Source organism: Scyliorhinus torazame, chromosome 2, assembly GCF_047496885.1.
Source record: "Scyliorhinus torazame isolate Kashiwa2021f chromosome 2, sScyTor2.1, whole genome shotgun sequence".
Lineage (NCBI taxonomy): Eukaryota > Metazoa > Chordata > Chondrichthyes > Carcharhiniformes > Scyliorhinidae > Scyliorhinus > Scyliorhinus torazame.
In genome coordinates, this window is record NC_092708.1 from 326,491,338 (window position 1) to 326,510,984 (window position 19,647).

Genomic DNA, 19,647 nt, shown 5'->3' on the forward strand with positions numbered 1-19,647 from the left:
CAGTTAACCGATCTTCAATCCGTGATAACATTATTCCAATAGGGGAGGCAGTGGCATAGTGATATTATCACTGGACTACTAATCCAGAGATCCTTATCTGGTCCGACCTACATGTGACTCAAGATCCACAGCAATGTGGTTGACTCTTAACTGCCCTCTGAAATGGACGAGCAAGCTACACAGTTCAAGGGCAATTAGGGATGGGCAACAAATGCTGGCCTTGCCAAGGATGTCCGCATCCCATGAACAAATAAAAATAAATCCCATGAATCCTAATTTTTTTATCGACCTCTTGTGCAGTATCTGATCAAGTACACTGCATCCATTGATGCTTCCTGCAATTTATAACCTCAGAAAACTAACAGATTCGTTGCACATGATTTCCCTTTCATAAAACCATGCTGACTCTAATTATAATAGTTTTCTAAATATCCTGCATCCGTAATAATGGATTGCAGCATGTATGCAGTAACCAAAGTTAGATTTACTGTCCTATTGTTTCCTGCTTTCCATCCCCCTCCTTTCTTGAAAAGGGAGGTTACATTTGCAATTCTCCAATCCGTTGGGAACTTCCCAGAATCTAGGGAATTTTGGAAGATTGCAGCCAATGTCTCCGCGATCGCTGTAGCCACTTATATCTTGGAAAGATCTTCAAATGAGGCTTTGTGTGTGGAGGTTAGGAATAAAAAGGGGGCAGTCACATTGCTGGGAGTGTATTATATGCTCCCAAAACAGTCAGCAGACAATAGAGGAGCAGATATGTAGACAATTCGCTGTGGTGTGTAAACCTAATAATAATTTGGTAATTATATTCGAGGATTTCAACTGTCGCAACAGTAATTGGGATAGTCATAGTGTAAAAAGTTTAGGACGGATTTCTTGAAATGTATTCAGGAGGGTTTTTAATGCCCATATGGAGAAGGTCCAACAAGGGACGGCGGAGTGTTGGATCTAATTCTGGGGAACAAAACCAGAGGCATGTTTGAGGTCACAGTGGGGAGCATTTTAGTGATAGTGACCACAACACAGTACGATTTAAGTTTGTTATGGAAAAGGAAAAAGATGGCCTGCAAAAAATGGTTTTGGATTTGGGGGAAGGCAGATTTTATTAAGATAAGGCAGGATCTGGCCAAAGTAGACTGGGAACAGCTTCTTGTGGGAAAATCTACTGCAGAGCAGTGTGATACATTCAAAAATGAAATGGGAGAATACAAGCCCAACATGTTCCCTTTAGGGTGAAATGTAAGAGCAACAAGCCCAGAGAACCCTGGATGTCTAGGAATTTTCAGGACTGGATAAGAAACAAAAGAGAGGCTTTTAGCAGGTACAAAGAGAGCAAATCAGCGAAGGCCTTAGTGGAGTATAGAAAGTGCAGGGGAGAACTTAAGAAACCAATTAGGAGAGCAAAGGGGGTGGGGGCATGAAATGGCATTGACTGGTAAGATTAGGGAGAATCCAAAGATATTCTAAGTATGTAAAGGGAGGAGGATAACCAGGGAAAGTGTAGGGCCCATGAGGGACCAAGGGGTCAATTTGTGTGTGGAGCAGGAGGACATTAGTAGTGTGTTGAATGAATACTTCACATCCGTCTTCACTCGGGAAAAGAATTTAGATATAGAATTCTGGGAGAAGGGCTGTGAGGTTCTTTAACAGTTTGGCATAGCGAGCGAGAAGGTATTGGAGGTTTTGGCAGGCTTAAAAGTGGACATGTCCCAGGTCTGGATGAATTGTATCCCAGACTGCTGTGGGAGGCAAGGGAGGACATTATAGGGACTCGGACCCAAATTTTAAATTACTTTCTGGCCACAGGGGTGGTGTCAAAGGATTAGAGGACACTTAATGTGGTTTCACTTTTCAAGAGGGGTGGTAGAGATAAACTAGGGAATTACAGACCTGTGAGTCTCCCATCCGTGGTAGAGAAACTATTGGAGAAAATTCTGAAGGAGAAAATGAATCTCCACTTGGAGAGGCAAGGTTTGATCAGGGATCATCAGCTTGACCTTGCCTGATAAATTTGATTGGATATTTTGAGGCGGTGATCAGATGTGTAGATGAGGGTAGTGCAGTTGATGCCGTTTATATGGATTTCATCAAAGCCTTTGACACGGTCCCATATGGGAGATTGATGAAGAAGGTAAAAGCACATGGGATCTAGGGTAACTTGGCAAATTGGATTCAAAACTGGATTAGTGGTAGGGGATAGAGGGTGATGGTAGAATGCTGTTTGTGTGACTGGAGGCCAGTGTCCAGGGGCGTACCACAGTGATCAGTGCTAGGTCCCTTATTGTTCATGATATATATAAACAAGATAGATGAGAATGTGGGGGGAATGATAAGTAAGTTTACGGATGACACAAAGATTGGCAGGGTGGTTAATAGTGAGAAAGAAGGTCTCAGGTTGCAGGAAGATATAAATGGGTTGGTGAGATGGGCAGATGGAATTTAACCCTGAAAAGTGCGAGGTGATGCTCTTTGGGAGGAGTAACAAGACAAGGGAGTACTCAATAAATGGCAGAACACTAGGAAGCTCAGAGGAATAGAAGGATCGTAGTGAGATAGAAGGATGCAGAGGAGATTCACCAGGATGTTGCCCAGGATGGAGCATTTGAGCTGTGACGAGAGACTGGATAGGTTGTGGGTGCAATATGAGATATTTACCCCTACAATGTAGCTGACCAGGTCAGCTGGGCAGGCTCGCTATCTGCATCCTTATCCAACACTGGCAAAAAGCATCAGTGGTGCGGGAATCCCAGAATCGGATCCTGTCCACCATTTTATAATGTCTCTGGGGGTGACCCAACTCTGCGAAAATCTAACCCAAAATACTTGTTTGAAACCTCTTGATTTCTATTATTAATGCTACAGTCTAATCCTCTAATGGACCAATGCTCACTTTCGCCATTCTCTTCCTTTATATATACTTGTAAAAGCGCTACCTGTCTGATTTTATTCTTCTTGCTAGTTTACTCTCATATTCAAATTTTTCTTTTTTCATTTCTTTTTTAGTCATCCTTTCATTTCTATAACTTTCCCAAACTTCTAGCCCTACCATTAATCTTCGCAACACATTTCTTTTAGTTTGATACACTAGTTTCAGAACCAAGTTTCTGACTCTCAAATTGAATGTGAAATTCTATCATGCTGTGATCATTCGTGCCTGGAGGGTTCTTTATAATGAGATCATTGATTAACTAAGTTCCTTAGTTAGTCATGGATGGAACATAAGAACGTAGATAATAGGAGCAGATGTAGGCTACTTGGCCCCTTGAGCCTGCTCCACTGTTAACGAGGTTATGTCTGATCTTCTGCCTCAACACAATATTTCTATATCCCTTGATATCTTTAATATCTAGAAATTTATCAATCCCTGTCTTTAACATATTCAATGACCCCGTATCCACAGACCTTTGGGGTAGTACATTTCACAAAATCACCAGCTGAGTGAAGAAATGCCTCCTTACCTCAGTCCTAAATAGCCTACCTTTTAGTCTAAGACTATGCCCCCAGCCAGGTGAAACACCCATCCTACATCTATCCAGTTGAACTGTAGAAGAATTTTGAATGTTTCAATTAAATACCTCTCATTTTTGTAAACTCTAGAGAATATAGGCCCAGTTCCTACAATCTCTCCTCATAGGACTATCCCGCCATCCCAGAAATCAGTCTGGTGATTCCTTCGTTGCTCTCCCTCTTGGCAAGTAGATACTTCCTTGGGTAAGGAGACCAAAACTATGCAACACTCCAGGTTTGGTCTCACCAAGTCTCTGTACAATTGCAACAAGACAGCTTTACTCCTGTATTCAAATCCTCTTGCAATAAAGACCAACATACCAGTTGCTTTCCTAGTGCATTGTCAGAGATTCATTCTTTCTCAATGTAATATATCTTTGTTAAAAGTTATGAAATATCTCCTTAAATGCCTACCACTACTTCTGTACTGTCTTACCTTTTATCTATTTTCCTAGTCTGCTGTAGCCAACTCTGCCTTCATACCTGAGTAATTGCCATATTTAGGTTTCGGACACTAGTTTTGGAGCCAAGTTTCTGACTTTCAAATTGAGTGTGAAATTCTATCCAGCTATGATCATTTTTGTCCAGAGGATCCTTTTATTATGAGATCATTAATTAATCCTGTCTCATTACACATTACCATGGACTAAAATAACCTGTTTACTTCTTGGTTCCAGAATGTATTGTTCCAAGAAACTGTTCCAAATATGGCCATCTCCTTACTGCTACATCTTTTAATCTGGTTTTCCAATCGGCATTAGTCAATTTGCCCTTTAATACCTACGCAGATTGTTTTGCTCAGATGTAAGACTTTAGTTTTGGCTGAACTAAATCACTCAAGTCGATGGAAACAATTTTATGTTATAAACACTCTTTCCCAAACCCTTTCTCAGGGTGCAATATTAAATCCAAAATTGTTTGTTCCCTGGTACCTTGATTGTCCCCATCTAGAAAATTATCTTGAATGCTTTCCAGGAACACTTCCTCCATGCTACCACTGCAATTTTTGCAGATTAAAGTTCCCCATGATTATTGTATTTTTTGCTTGCATCTCTAATTTCCCCAATTTATACTCTGCCTGATACTATAGATTCTGTTAAGGCTTGATACCAATGGTTCTGTCTCTTTCTGTTTCTGAACCTTTGGAAGTCCCAGTTGCAACTTCAATGAACTGTATCTTCCCCCATGGCTATGCTCTCCTGTATCACAAACATATTCCTTTTCACTTCCCTGAATTGAATGTCCTCCGGTCCCATAGTCAGTTTGCTGATCCACTTTGTAAACTTTGTCCTCAGCCACACCGGCAGCAGGTATTCCATACCGGGTCGGATAAGGGAAAAATGCAAATTAGGAAAAGGGCAGCAGAGTTTTGGATGAGTTTAAGTTAGATAGAATCATAGTGCAGAAGGAAATCATTCAACCCATCAAGTCTGCACCGGCACTTAAAAGAGCATCCCACCTAAGCCCACATCTCTACCCTATACCCGCAACCCAGTAACCCCACCTAACCTTTAGACACTACGGGGAAATTTAGCGTGGCCAATCCACTTAACCTGCACATCTTTGGACTGTTGTGCTTCCTCACATAACAATAATGGCTGCATTTTAAAGGCAATCTGTTGGCTGTAAAGTTCTTTGGGATATAATGAGAAAGTGATGAATCAATATAATCATCCTGGTTTTCGCTTTGTTCATTTAATACTGCTAACAAAACATAGTGTTTCATGCCAGTGTTCAGGATAATTATGGATGTGAGAAATTTCCCGGGTGTATAAGCTAATGGTAAAATACAGATGATACAGGTAGTTAAATCTAATTAAGTTACTGACCTGCCCTTGGGTCATCATATAACTGGTCTTCCATAATTGACTCAGCGGCACTTCCTCAATATACACACCCTTCTTGTAATTGCAGCTCTTTAGGTATTTCTCTTGATCTTTCTGCAGGTAACTTGAGGCCTGAGATTGCAAATCCATGTCAGGATGGAAGGCATTCTTGTGACGAAAGAGCACAGTGTTTTCCAATAAATGAACGTGAACACATCTGCAAGTGTGCACCTGGCTACCAAGGAGATGGCAAAGTTTGCACAGGTGCGTGAAAAGAATAAATGTGTAGTCTGTACGGTACAGTCCTGCCTGGTCTTTGCTACACCTCCTTTAACTTTCTCTTCCATTCGAACTAGCACTTTTTTAACTAACACTGACTGAGAAAAGTACATCTACATTCTGTGGAAGCTGGATAGAATGTAGATTTAAACTCACTTCAACAGCATATTCAGGGATTCATTTTATAGCTGTATGATGAGTATATATTTCTATTTCATAAGTACTCATGCAAAGAATTAACAAGTGGAAAAATAGTAGAAAAGTATATTAGAATTGAACTGACATGGCTATATTTTAGCTATATTTTCTGTCACCCCCCCCCCCCCCCCCCCCCCCCCCTGGTAGAAACATGTATCCCTAGTCTTGAGAAGTTTTAAACGGAGGTTGGCGTATGTGAAAGGATTGTTTTGAGTAGTTTTCTGGTTTGCAGTGCACCTGTACAGAACTGATCTTACACTGACAGCCTGAGGGCTTCTGAGAAGGCAAGGAGTTGTTTGTCCCCAAGAAAGTAAAAGATTCAGAGCCAGCATAATGAAGGGGAGGTGAAACAGTTTTTGAAGAGGAGGCGCCACACAAACTATTTTTCAAAAAAATATTTTTATTAGGGTATTTGCAAGCTTTTATAATAATAACAATAACAACGACATAAACATGGTACAATAAACATTTCCACCCCATCACAATCTTCACACACCCCAACCATAAAACAACAATCCGGCCTTCTTCCCCATTGGAATTCTGCTGACATTTTAATTTTCCCCGAGAAAGTCGACGAACGGCTGCCACCTCCGGGTGAACCCTAACATTGACCTTCTTAAGGCGAACTTTATTTTCTCGAGACTGAGAAACCCAGCCATGTCACTAACTCAGGTCTCTACACTCGGGGGGCTTCGAGCCCCTCCACATTAATAAGATCCGTCTCCGGGCTACCAGGGAGGCAAAGGCCAAGACATCGGCCTCTTTTGCCCCCTGCACTCCTGACACCCCAAAGATCACCATCTCCGGTTTCGGCACCACCCGTGTTTTGAGTACCGTGGACATTGCCTTAGCGAAACCCTGCCAAAACCCTCTAAGCTTCGGGCATGCCCAAAACATGTGGACATGATTTGCTGGGCTTCCCACGCACCTCCCACACCTGTCCTCTACCGCGAAAAACTTGCTCATCTGGGCCACAGTCACGTGTGCCCGGTGGACTACCTTGAAATGTATCAGGCTAAGCCTGGCACATAATGAGGGTTTATTAACCCTGCTAAGGACATCCGCCCACAGACCCGCCTCTATCTCTCCTCCTAGCTCGTCTTCCCACTTGCCCTTAAGCTCCTCCACCGTGAGTTTCCTCCGCATCCAAAAGTTCCTGGTAAATATCTGATCCCTCTACCACCCAGGTACTGGAGACCTCTCTGTCCTGTATCCCCCGTGGTGGCAGCAGCGGGAAGGCCAGAACCTGCTTTCTCAAGAAGTCTCGCACCTGCAAACACCTAAACCCATTCGCTGCTGGCAATTCAAATTTATCCTCCAAGGCTTTCAAGCTGGGGAAGATCCCGTCTATAAATAGATCCCCCATCCTCCTAATTCCTGCCCTTTGCCATCTCCGAAACCCACGATCCAGCCTACCCGGCACAAACCGATGATTATTATAAATCGGGGTCCAAGTTGATGCTCCCTCCACTCTCTTATATGTCCTCCACTGCCCCCAGATTCTCAGAGCCGCCACCACCACCGGACTTGTTGAGTATCGGGCCGGCGAGAACAGAAGAGGTGCCGAATTCAGTGCTCCCAAACTTGTGTCTTTACATGACGCCGCCTCCATCCGCTCCCACCCCGACCCCTCCCCCACTACCCACTTCCTAATCATGGCTATATTAGCTGCCCAGTAGTAATTGCAGAAGTTCGGCAGCGCCAACCCGCCCTCCCCCCGACAACGCGCCAGCAACACTTTCTTCACTCGCGAGGTTTTACCCGCCCACACAAAGCCCAAAATAACCTTATTCACCTGCCTGGAAAAGGCACTTGGGATGAAGATGGGGAGGCACTGAAAGCCAAACAGAAATCTGGGGAGGACCGTCATTTTCAGTCTGTATCCTCCCTGCCATGTCCCATCTCTTAAAGTCATCTTTCATTTGTTCTACAATCCGGCATAGGTTTAACTTGTGCAGTGCCTCCCCTTCCAGGGCCACCTGGATTCACAGATACCGAAAGCTCCTTCCTACCATTCTAAGCGGCAGCTCTCACAGTCTCGTCTCCTGCCCTCTTGCCTGGATCGCGAACATCTCACTTTTCCCCCATGTTCAATTTATACCCTGAAAAATTGCAAAATTCCCCGAGGATCCACATAACTTCCCCATCCCCTCCAAACTGGTCTGAAATATACAAGTGCAGGTCATCTGTGTAAAGCGAGACCCGGTGCTCCATCTCCCCCCCCTGATAGAGCAACCGCACCCAGTCAATGAAGCCCTCACCAAACCCAGCACCGATCAAAAGCCTTCTCTGCATCCATCGCGACCACCACCTCCAACTCCCCTCCTTATGAGGGCATTATAATAACATTCAAAAGCCTTCAAACATTGGCCTTGAGTTGCCTGCCCTTTACAAACCCCGTTTGGTCTTCCCCTATCACCCCCGGGACACAGTCCTCTATCCTAGTAGCCAGTATCTTAGCCAGCAGTTTGGCGTCCACATTCAGTAGAGAAATTGGCCTGTATGACCCGCATTGCTCCGGATCCTTCTCCCGTTTCAGGATCAATGAAATTGAGGCCTGCAACATTGTTGGGAGGAGGACTCCCTTCTCTGCGCCACACAAACTAATACCCCACTCACAAGGCGTTTACAGTTCTTGGTAACTTTTTGAAGTTAGCAGTGAGGAGCTATGTGTGAGGAAAGAAAAGTTTATTTTTTACAAAAAGCTATGGGAGAGCTCTGCCAGCTTTTGCATTGAAGACTGTAGCCGAGATCATCTGCTGAGCAGCTGTGCCTGTGCTGTAAAACTTATCAGTACACACAATTTCTATGCTATTTGCTCCTTTCAAGCAACCATGTGGAATGCATGCAGTTTGGCATGATAGCAAGAACATTGTTATAGGACTATCCAGTTACTAGTATCTCCAAAGTTCAGGGTGAAGGAGACGGCACCTATATAGCATTGCAAGCTCTTGCCTTAAATCCATAGAACATTCTGAATAGGAACAACTTTGACTCGCTGAATGTTCAGATCATGTGTAACTACCCCCAATAATTCTCTATGGAAATGCCAACTTCACTGGGGGTTGATATGAAGTCTCCATCCATAGGAATTTCAGCCTTCCTGGTCTTTCCTGTCTTGAGGAAAAGAATGAGGTGAATAGATTGTTTATTGCCGATTTATGTGAGCTCCTTGCTACCAGGGATAATGGCTCCTCCTTCACAGCGCCATGCTTCAAAAGAGATATCAGAGAGAATAAGAGGAGCCTTAAAGGAATGCTTGCATTGCCGCGAAAGATCAGCTCCTGCATGTTTATCATGTTGTAGCTCACTTGGCCCTGCACATCTTTGTCATCCCAAAAAGCTCAGTTATCAGCGATTCCTGGAGAGGTAGCCTCGGCAGCTTGTGGGGAGAATGCAATGCAGTCACGAGGACTGTTACCTGGTGGATTTATCAGCACCATTTGAAAAGAAGACCCAAAAGCAACTAATCAATTAATTATTATCTTCTGCTTCGATCTTTCCCCTTGCCATAAATTCTATTTCCCTGCCTTAAGTGCCATCCATGTGGTAGAAACTCATTGTACCTCATAGTGCACTGCCTCAACTAAACTCTTCCAGTCTTACCTCCAATAAACTCTTCCAGTCTTAATTAGCTCCATGAAGAGCTCAGCACAAAACAGATGTTCCTATTCTTTTATTGAAACAATGTGATAAATAATCATTAACCAACCTATTCTTTTTATGCAACATATGTTCCCTGGTTATTTCAACATGCCTTTCTTTTCCTATTCTACTGCTTCTTGGAGGTGCAGCCAGCCTCACGGGCGGTAGATGGTTGCTCTATTGGACAAATGTCTCATGTGACTGAGATGACTCTCCTGTCATAGCATTTTGGTCCTAGAAAAGATTGTTGGCTAAATCTCCCCCACTTCCCATTTCATTGTGAATTATGTTGAGCTCTGAAGGGATAGATAATGTGCTTGGTTTGTACTGTCTCTCTTGAGACATGGCAACTGTGTGCAGATACCATGTGTTATCATTCTTCTGGCTCCAGGATTTGTGTGTCCACTGCGGAGTGGCAGATCTGAAGTAACTATGAAATACTGAAGGCCTTGAGAGAGAGAGTGGCCTGTATCTTGTCTCAATACCTGACAACCAGTGTACAGGATTCTGTTGGATGTATCCCCTACTGTTCCCGCTTATGCAATGCAGAGCTCATTTAAATAACCTCAGCAAGCTGCCAACATCATGACTGCGGAGATGGCAGCTCGCCAAGATGGGACAGCCGGGGCGTGGGGGGAGGGGCAGGAAATCTGGGATCTCCTCTGTGAAGTTGAGCCAGAAGTACAGCCTAAAGGGAGGGTGGAGCATGGAGGGACTGACAGCAGATGGTATTTTTATGAGGCTAGGTGCAGCTTTAATGTAAATCTCTTATGCAGGATTGCTGATCATGTTGCTGCAGGCCAATTATTGATGTGTAGTGCTTGCATGGCACGTACTTCAATTATACCGGCTTTATATTTGCTATATGACCCCGATTTGCAGGATGCAGGACTTTATAAATAGAGGCAAAGAGGACAAAAGTACAGAGGTTCTGATGAACTTTTACAAAACCCTGGTTTGGCCTTGATTGGGGCACTGTGTCCAATTCTGGGCACCACGCTTTAGGAGAGATGTGAAACCATTAGAAATGTGCAGAAAAGGTTTTCAACAATGGCTCCATGGATGAGGAACTTCAGTGACGTGGATAGATTGGAGAAGCTGGAGACCTTTTCCTCAGAGAAGTGACGGTTGAGAGAAGATTCGATTGAGATGTTCAAAATCGTGAGGGGTCTGCACAGAGTAGAAAGGGAGAAACTGTTCCCAGTGGTAGCAGGGTCAAGAACCCAAGGACACCGATTTCAAGTGAATGGCAAAACAAACACGAGGAAAAACATGAGGTTCTGATCTGGAATGCACTGCCTAAAGAGTGTGCTGGAGGCAGATTCAACCGTGGCTTTCAAAGGGATATTGGATAATTACCTGAAGAAAAAAAGGTTTGCAGGAGTAGGGGTAATAGGTAGCAGGTTGGAGTTGCTTTTGCAGCGAGTTAGCACAGGCACATCAGGCCCCCTATGCTATAACCATTCTATGATTCTATTCTTCCCTTACGACGTGCCTCCCTGGAACAAGTGGGTCCTCTGGCTGCCCACTTTGAGGATTCGTTGGAATGACAGGAAGAATGGGGGAGGGTGGTACGTACTGCATGGCCATTCTCCTTCTGCTTAGCACTCCAAGAAAAATACAAGAAAAGCAGGATGGAAACCATTCTCACTCTTTATTTGCACCACAGTGCTGAGGCCCACCTGCGAAGAACTAAAGACTATCAGTGACACTTACATCACATTAAAAGGGATTTGCTCCACACTGCCTCCGCTGTAGAAGCAGGAAAGTGGGAAAGTGGTTTCATTGATCTGCCAAAGTTTCAATCATCATCCCTTCATATGGGCATTATTGCTATTTTTGGAACACCAGACAACCACTCCTCTTCAGAGAGTAAGATACAGCAACTATAGCTGAGGCCTTTACAGATACTGTGCTTGAATGTATACTTAGAACAATAGGAATGGTGATAATTGTCCACTATAACATTGTGGACAACTGGATACAAGAAGCTGCAGAGAAGCATTTAACGGATTCGAGATTCTCCAACTGAATTTGTATGCCACTACGAGGGCCTTCCAGGTATCAATTGAAGATTTAATTGGAATCAACTAGTATGTAGCCATCTGCTGCAACTGAAGTTTGCCAGATTGTGCAATTTAGCAAGGAGCCCCAGCAACAAAACTAGCCTGGTTTTTACGAGCTGCCCATTCTCCCAAAATTATTAATTTCCATATCTTTCCATTTCTACAGTCGGTCACTATCTGAGCCCACATATGTGTAGAGCCGGCTTTGTCTCCTCCATCCTGCTAATGTTTCACAATCAGCATCTCCAACTCTGTTGTAATAGTAATAATCTTTATTGTCACAAGTAGGCTTACATTAACACTGCAATGAAGCTACTGTGAAAAGCCCCTAGTCACCACATTCCGGTGCCTGTTCGGGCACACAGAGGGAGAATTCAGAATGTCCAAATTACCTAAAAGCACGTCTTTCAGGACTTGTGGGAGGAAACCGGAGCACCTGGAGGAAACCCACGCAGACACGGTGAGAACGTGCAGACTCCGCACAGACAGTGACCCAAGTCGGAATCGAACTGGGGACCCTGGTGCTGTGAAACAACAGTGCTAATCATTGTGCAGATGTCACACTGGATTACAAATAAGACAAGGTGGCTATTTTCAGAAAAGTCAATAAAATGTTTCTGGATAAATACAGAGAATTAAAACCATTAACATAATGAAGTAAATGATAGCCGACAGGGTTGTAGCAGGGGGAGGTTTTGTCTGACAACCCTCTGAACATTTTTGAGGTACTGGCGTCCCAAGTGAATTTGGAAAGCCTTTATGATGTGTTGTATCTGGACTTGAGGCAAACCTTTGATAAAGTCCCACATGAACAGCTGCTGCTGCATTAGCTAAATGGTCTAGACAGACATCGCCTGAACATCCTAATCATGACACAGCTGTATTTAAAGCCTATTTACAAGTGGTGATTAACCAGTTCATTGATTCCTTGAGAATTTTTGAAATGTCCACCAGTGTATTGCCCATTTCCAGCTCGGTGAGACACAGCTCCAACTCCCAGTTCTCCAGTCAGTTGGGCAGGTGATTTTCATGAATGGAAACAAGTGACATTTTAAGATTTGTTTTCTAAAGAGAGAAATTATAGTCATTTGTGTAAATCCAATCTAGAATCTTGAACTCAAAAGGTGAAATCTAGCTTCTATTTTCTTTTTAAATGTTTGCCACCAATCTTTTGGCTTCTCCCCCACTCTTCCATATGTTACCTCCTTGTTGGTGCATGATTCCAACTAATTTGTTTAACAAGTAAACAAAATCAAATGAACTGAGGGACACATTAAAGGGACAGTCCTTTAAAGGGAAACTGCCTTAAACAAAAAGCAAATCACAAATGAAACATAAGACATTAAACCAAAATGTGATTAACAGAGTCTATAAGGCACCCCAGTCCCTGTGGTGCCCAACATTCACAGGTCTCAAGGGTGCCCGTGGACACCATATGCTCCCTCACCAAGGACACCTGGCTGTGAACGTAGCCACAATGCAGGGCACTTCAGTTACTTTATGAAAGTGCCAATTATTTATGCATGGTGCATCTTGGTAGGCTAATTGCTCATCATTGGCATCATCCTATCTTCAGGCAGGAACAGAATCATAACACTCAAGGCCTTCCACGCTCGGTTTGCACCATAGGGGTTGGATTGTTTCATCGACTCCTCTTCCCACATTTTGATTTGATGTTTCTTCTCAAGTTTCCGTTTCTCTTTGTTATTTTTGGGCTGCCCTCCTATTAGGAGCAGCCCCCTTTTAATTTGTCCCCGAGTTGATTTTTTGTTCTTCTATTAAGTTGATAAACCCTAAAATAAATCAAAGTCAATTCTCCTTCAGTGTCACAAGGTCAATTGTTGCAATCCTAATGACAATCTTTTAAGAACAGCACAGAAAGGGAATGAAACTTGGGATCTTCCTGGGTTTAAAAAAATGTTGCCCTAGGAATGTGGGCAAAACTGTAAGGCTACATTTGTTACCCAGTCCTAACTGCTTTGAGAAAGTGGTAATGGGCCTTCTGCCTGTGTTGATGATGCTCCCCTGATTTGTAGAAGGTAGAAAATTCCAGGATATTTACCCAACGACGTTGATGAAATGGTGACATAAGTCACAGTCAGGAAGGTGGTGAATGGAGGGGAAACTTGGAAATGATGGTATTGTGGACAATGATGTTATATTTTTGGGCCCAATCACCTAAATAGAATAACATAAATTAACTAAGGGACAAATTAAAAGGGTCCGCTCCTGGTAGGAGCACTGTGCAAAAGTAACAAAACCAATGAAAACTTAACAACGTCAAATCATAATCTGAAAAGAGGGGTTGATAAAGCAAGTCAACCTCTGCGTCGCCCACCGGGCACGGAAGGCTGTGGACAATGACTATTTGGACTTCATTTTCAGCAAATTATCTCGTCTTGTTGTTAGTCAATTGGTTATTTGTATATAACGAATGAGTTGAAGTTCACTTAGTGCGGTTAAAGTATTCTGAGTGAGTATGGGACTGCTGCAGTGACACTCCAAAAATCGCACCTTCTCCTGGTAACCTCCACTCCTTACCCTGCCAAATAATTTGAGGTTAGAAGAAGAAAGGTTATCTATTTTTTTTTTTTTGCAAGCTCTGTATAGCAAAAGGTGAAATGTTTCATGTTGTCCAGGTGGAAAGGAAAGCTGTGTATTTCTTTTAAATAAACACCCACCAGCTGGATCTGCTTCCACCGTGTAATTTTGAAACTATTTAACCCCCACCTTGTACCTTAAATGAGATGGCTCCAGGATTTCAATAACTTCATTGCTAATTGGAAGGTACTCACTTTCAGGAAGGCTTTCCTTTATCCGTGTATAACTGGAATTAATGCAACGAGATTTCACTTTTTCCTCAGATATTGACGAGTGCGCTGATATTGGTTCCCATGAATGCGGAGAACATACCGATTGTATCAATGTTCCTGGATCCTATGGGTGTGAGTGCCAGCGTGGCTATGAAATTCTAGGGAATGGGAATACATGTGTCCGTAAGTGTTTTTAGATCTCTTTTTAAGTAAGTTTATTTTTTTGTGACGGTGCTTAGTAGCTAATAGACACCAACTGTTGTAATCAATTCATTTCAAAGATGATATTAGTATAATTTCAATATTCATTTTTCATCCCAAAGAATCTCCAGCATTATTAGATCTGTTTGGCTAAATTTGAACAACGCTAAACACTTCTGACAGAAGGCACCAGTGGACTAATTAATTTGATGATTGCTTTGATCCGAATATGGGCTTATGAAAAGTGGCTTATGAAAAGTGAGAAACAAACTGCATGTTTCTCGTTCAGTCTTGTTAAACCGCAATCATGGAAAATTTATGCCAAATTATAGGAGTGTTTTTACTCCAGGACAGACATGGCGATCGTGGTCTCAGCAGGCTTCAAATTAACATTGCTTGCAGAGATGAAAATGAACACTAAGGAGTTTTCTGTCTCAGCTAGTGTTCTTCAACCACCAACACTGTGACTTTACATGGCCTAGTTTATTACAGTGAAAACATTTGAAACGTTTCATGTCTCTTTCACCCTCCTGGATTTCTTTTTTAATCTGAGGTACACTCTCCTTATTATCTCCCATCAGATCACCTTAACTTTACCACTTGAGTATTTCTCATGTCCCCAGTTTCTATCCCTCACAGGCTGAAACTGATGTCGGAAACCAAGCTTTGATTTATGAACTAATTCATAATGATCTGCCATTTCTGCTGCTAATCTCGCAGTTTCAACCCTTTGCTCTTCCACATGAGTTCTCACGACATCAGGAATTGAATTTTTAAACTCCTCCAAAAGTATAATTTCTCTGAGAGCTTCATACGTTTGGTCTATTTTCAAAGCCCTTATCCACCTATGAAAATGACACTGTTTGAGCCTTTCAAACGCCATGCATGTTTGATCAAATTCTTTCCTTAAATTTCTAAACCTTTGTCTGTAGGCTTCAGGCACTAGTTCATATGCACCTAAGATGGATTTTTTCATCTCCTCATACGTCCCAGATACCACCCCCTGGTAGTGATGCAAACACTTCACTAGCCCTACTTATCAGCTTTGTTTGAATCTGTGGCCATTTCATTTGTTTAGCTACCTTCTCAAATGAAATGAAAACGGCTTCCACCTCCTTATCAAACTTTGGCAATGCTTGGACATATTTAAATAGATTCCCACCAAGCCTTTGATTTTGACGCTCTTTCTCACTATCCTCATCACTATAATCCCTTTACGTCTGCCAATTTTAACTGACTGTCATGTTTCATGGCCATTTTCTGAAGTTCAAACTCTCTCTCTATCTTTTTCCTTGATCTGTATCTTCCTTTCTCTTTCTTTTTGTTCTGTTAGGGCTATTCTTTCTTTTCTCCTTTCTTCTCCTCTTCTTTTTCCTCTCTTTCTCTCTCTTTTTTCCCTCTCTCTCTTTCTCTTTCTTTTTCCACTCGCTCTCTTTCTCTTTCTTTTTCCACTCTCTTTCTTTTTCCTCTCTTTCGTATTCAAGCTGTTTTAATTCTTTCTCATGTTCCATTTGTTTAATTTGTAACTGAATTTTTGCCATTTCCAATGAGCTAAACTGTATCACAGGCAACTTTAAATGCTTGGTCACTGCCATAATTACCTCATCTTTTCGCATTTTGTCAGGTAATGTTAACGGCAATGTTTTTGCCAAATCTAATTGTCTGCTTTTAGTCTTTGTCCGTCAGTTACTGGGTGTGACCGTCTCCACCCCCCAAAACTTCAGAGCCTCTGAAAGAGCCATTGTCCACAACACACTCCCCACTTAAACTAGAATACCACACCTGAAAAGCAACCACAATATGCTCGCCCCCTCACTGTTTTTAAGTTCACTAAACCAATCCAATAGATAGACTTTTATCCCCCTCGAGCCCCCAATTTGTTATGGGCCAGGGTTTAGAGAACCATAAAGTATATCATGGAGTTCACCTAGCCCACAACTTTTAATAGATTGTGGTATGGGGAGCACACGGCCCACTCTACAGGTGTGGTACAACAGAAATGGAAAAGGAATTTTTGAAGCAAAACAATGTTTATTCTCTGAACGCAAGTTAACCTTTTTAAAACATACACTGAACATCTTGGCAACCATCAATTCAAATATAACTCCCAAAGAATACAACACTAAGTAATCCTTAAGCTGTCCTTTTAACGTCCATAAGACTTTAAAAAACCTTTAAACAGAAGCACATCAGGTTAAAGTCACTACTGAGAGCAGTTATTAGTTTTAAATCACCAAAGGATCGATTTACAGTCTTTAGATTACAGAGAGAGAGACCCCTTCTGGCTGTGACTGCAGCTATCCAGCTCTGAAAACGGAACTAAAACACACCCTGCTGCAAATAGCCTAAAACGAGTAAAAAGTTGACAGACAGCCCAGCTCCACCCCCAATCTGACATCACTGATAAATACCCATCTCTTAAAGCTACATTTCCTAAACACTCATTTCTTAAAGGTACTCTCACATGACACTTATGGAAGTATTGGTGTGGGGGAGAAAAAAGATTAATTGGCAGGATGAGGAGATTGGAGGCAGGAAATCATGTGATGACCCCTCCGGGAATACATCTAACCAGAGCTGGCCATCTATTCCCAGAACATAGTTACAGTCACTTTTACAAGGGGTAGGGTAGGGGGGAAGAGGGACAAATAGGTCACAGCTGGTGCATTTTTTCCACTAGACATTACCAACGGTAGTGGTTGTACCTCAGTGTAATTACCTACCTGAGCTTAACAGCAAAATTGTACTTAGCAGCAGAAAGATTTGATCAAAAGGGACTTGCAGTATCAGATGAGCGCTTGCCCTGTATTATCAATGGAGGTTAGCACTGCTCTTGGCTCATACAGTATCAATCATTCCAGGCATCCGCAGGAAATATTTCCGGATCGGATGGTAACATAAAATATTGTGACACTGTGCATCCAACAGAAACCTTAATATCATCAATTGTAGAGGAAAATGGGCACTATACACTTAACTATTGTGCAGCAAACGGCAATCCTCTGGCATACCTAAATATAAAAGGCCATTATGAACAGAGGAAATAGGAGCAGTAGTCCAAGCAGCTCCTTGAACCTGTTCCCCCATTCAGCACGATCATGGTTGATTAAGTCAACTGGACTTTACTGTCTGCTCCCCATATTCCCTCATTATTTGAGAGACTAAAAATGTTTTAAAAACAGCCTTAAATATACTCAGCGGTGGAGCATCTACAATTCAATGCGATAGACAACTCCAAAAATGCGCAACTGTTTGAGTGAAGCAGTTTTTCCTCATCTCAGTGCTAAATGATCAGCCCCTTTTCTTGACACTGTTCTCATGTTCTAGATTCTCCAGCTACTACCCTGACAAGCCCCTTCAGAACCTGAAAGATAAACAGATAATGCTGGATAAACTCATCAGGTCTGGTAGTATTTGTAGCGAGGGAAGCAGAGTTAATGTTTTGAGTCCATATGACTCTTCAGAGCTAAAGAGCTCCCACCTATTAGTGATCTTCATCTTTGCTCCACCCTCACTCGAGCAGTATATAATCCATCAAATTTCTTCTTCCTCTTTAACCCTGAAGAGTCATGTGGGCTCGAAAGGTGAACTCTGTTTCTCTCTCCACAGATGCTGCCAGACCTGCTGAGTTTTTTCCACCATTGCATCCACAGTATTTTGCTTCAGAATCTTGAATGTTTCAATGAGATCACCTCTCATTTCTCTGGGCTCCAGAGAATGTAGGCCCTATTTAAGCAGCATGTTATTATAGGACAGCCCTTTCATTCCAGGAATCACCTCCAAGGCATGTATATCCTTCCTTAAATATGGAGAGCAGAATAGCTACAGAACCCCTGATGTGGTCTCACTAAGTCCCGTACAATTATAGCAAGACTTCCTTTTATTTTCCACTCTAATCCCTTTGCATTAAAGGCCAACATGCCACTTGCCTTCCTAATTGCTTGCTGCACCTGCATGCTAACTTTCTGTGTGTTGCTTGTGCAAGTACCCAAGTTTCTCTGAATGTCAACATTAGCAAGTTGTAAGCCTTTTTAATAAATATTCTGCTCCTCTTTTCTTCATACCAAAGTGAATAACCTCACAATATCCCACATTATACTCCATCTGCCACCTTGTTATCGACTCAACTGCCTTGATTTTTAACCTCGCATCCTGAATCTGACTCCCAGACAATTTCTGGCTCCTAATCCCCCGGCACATTGGCATCGCTCCTGCAACACAACCTTCAAATGTAAATGCTCCAGTTGGGTGTCACAAAGTTACCAGGAGGTGGGAGCTGCCTGCAGAGCATGAGGTGCAAAGGCAGACATACAGCAGCCATGATGAGACCTGCCACTGCCTTGCAGAAGACAAGCGGCTGCACCTCAGAAGTCCAGAAGCCTCCCAGAGCATAAAAGTGGCCAAGCAGCCAAACAAAAGGTAATGCACACTATCCAGACCAAGATTCCCTAATTCCCAAGAAATCCACTAATTTCTGCCTGCATTGAATCCGACGGTTGTGCACAAAGAGGCATCAAACTGTTTGGGTTTGGCAATTTACAAATTGAAAATTGTCTCCTCACCCTCCCTGGCCCATTGACAAGTTCCTCAAGGAGGTTAACAGGTCATTATTGGGAAGTGAGTGGGTTGCCCCCATCTTCACTTGAAAATTCCAGTGCATCCCAGTGGTGCCAGGAGACTGACACACTATCCGGAATGTGATTTTCAAAGCGCACTTGCTCATGTTCCGGTCCCCACGGAGAATCGAATGGCTCAGCCAACTTGTTTATATATATCTTTATAGCTCCTTTGTGTCCCCTGCAGCTTACATTCTCATCTAACTTTGTATCGTCAGCAATCTTAGACACGTTACTTTCCGTCTCTCCATCCAAGCCATTAATGAAGATTGTAAATTGCTGAGGCCCCAGCATTGATCCAAACTGTCTGCTTCCTGTCCGTTAGCCAATCCCCTATCCATGCTAATACATTACCCCCAATTCATTCAGACCTTATCTTGTGTTTAAAGCTTTTGTATAGTTCCTTACAGAATTCCTTTTGAAAATGCAAGTATATGACACCTACTGGTTCCCATTTCTCAATGTTACTAGTTACAGCCTCAAAAACCCAACT

At 42.7% G+C, this 19,647-nt stretch overlaps 1 protein-coding gene across 9 annotated transcripts in view; it reads left to right on the forward strand.

Moving 5' to 3' along the window:
- The window catches only part of nid2a (nidogen 2a (osteonidogen)), a 277,646-nt gene that overhangs the window by 34,866 nt on the left and 223,133 nt on the right, over positions 1-19,647 (forward strand). For all 9 annotated transcript variants that reach the window (XM_072489757.1, XM_072489756.1, XM_072489755.1 and 6 more), the window contains exons 9-10: positions 5,457-5,600; positions 14,389-14,520. In XM_072489757.1, coding sequence (XP_072345858.1) covers positions 5,457-5,600; positions 14,389-14,520 — 276 coding nt within the window. The remainder of the gene's footprint in view (positions 1-5,456; positions 5,601-14,388; positions 14,521-19,647) is intronic.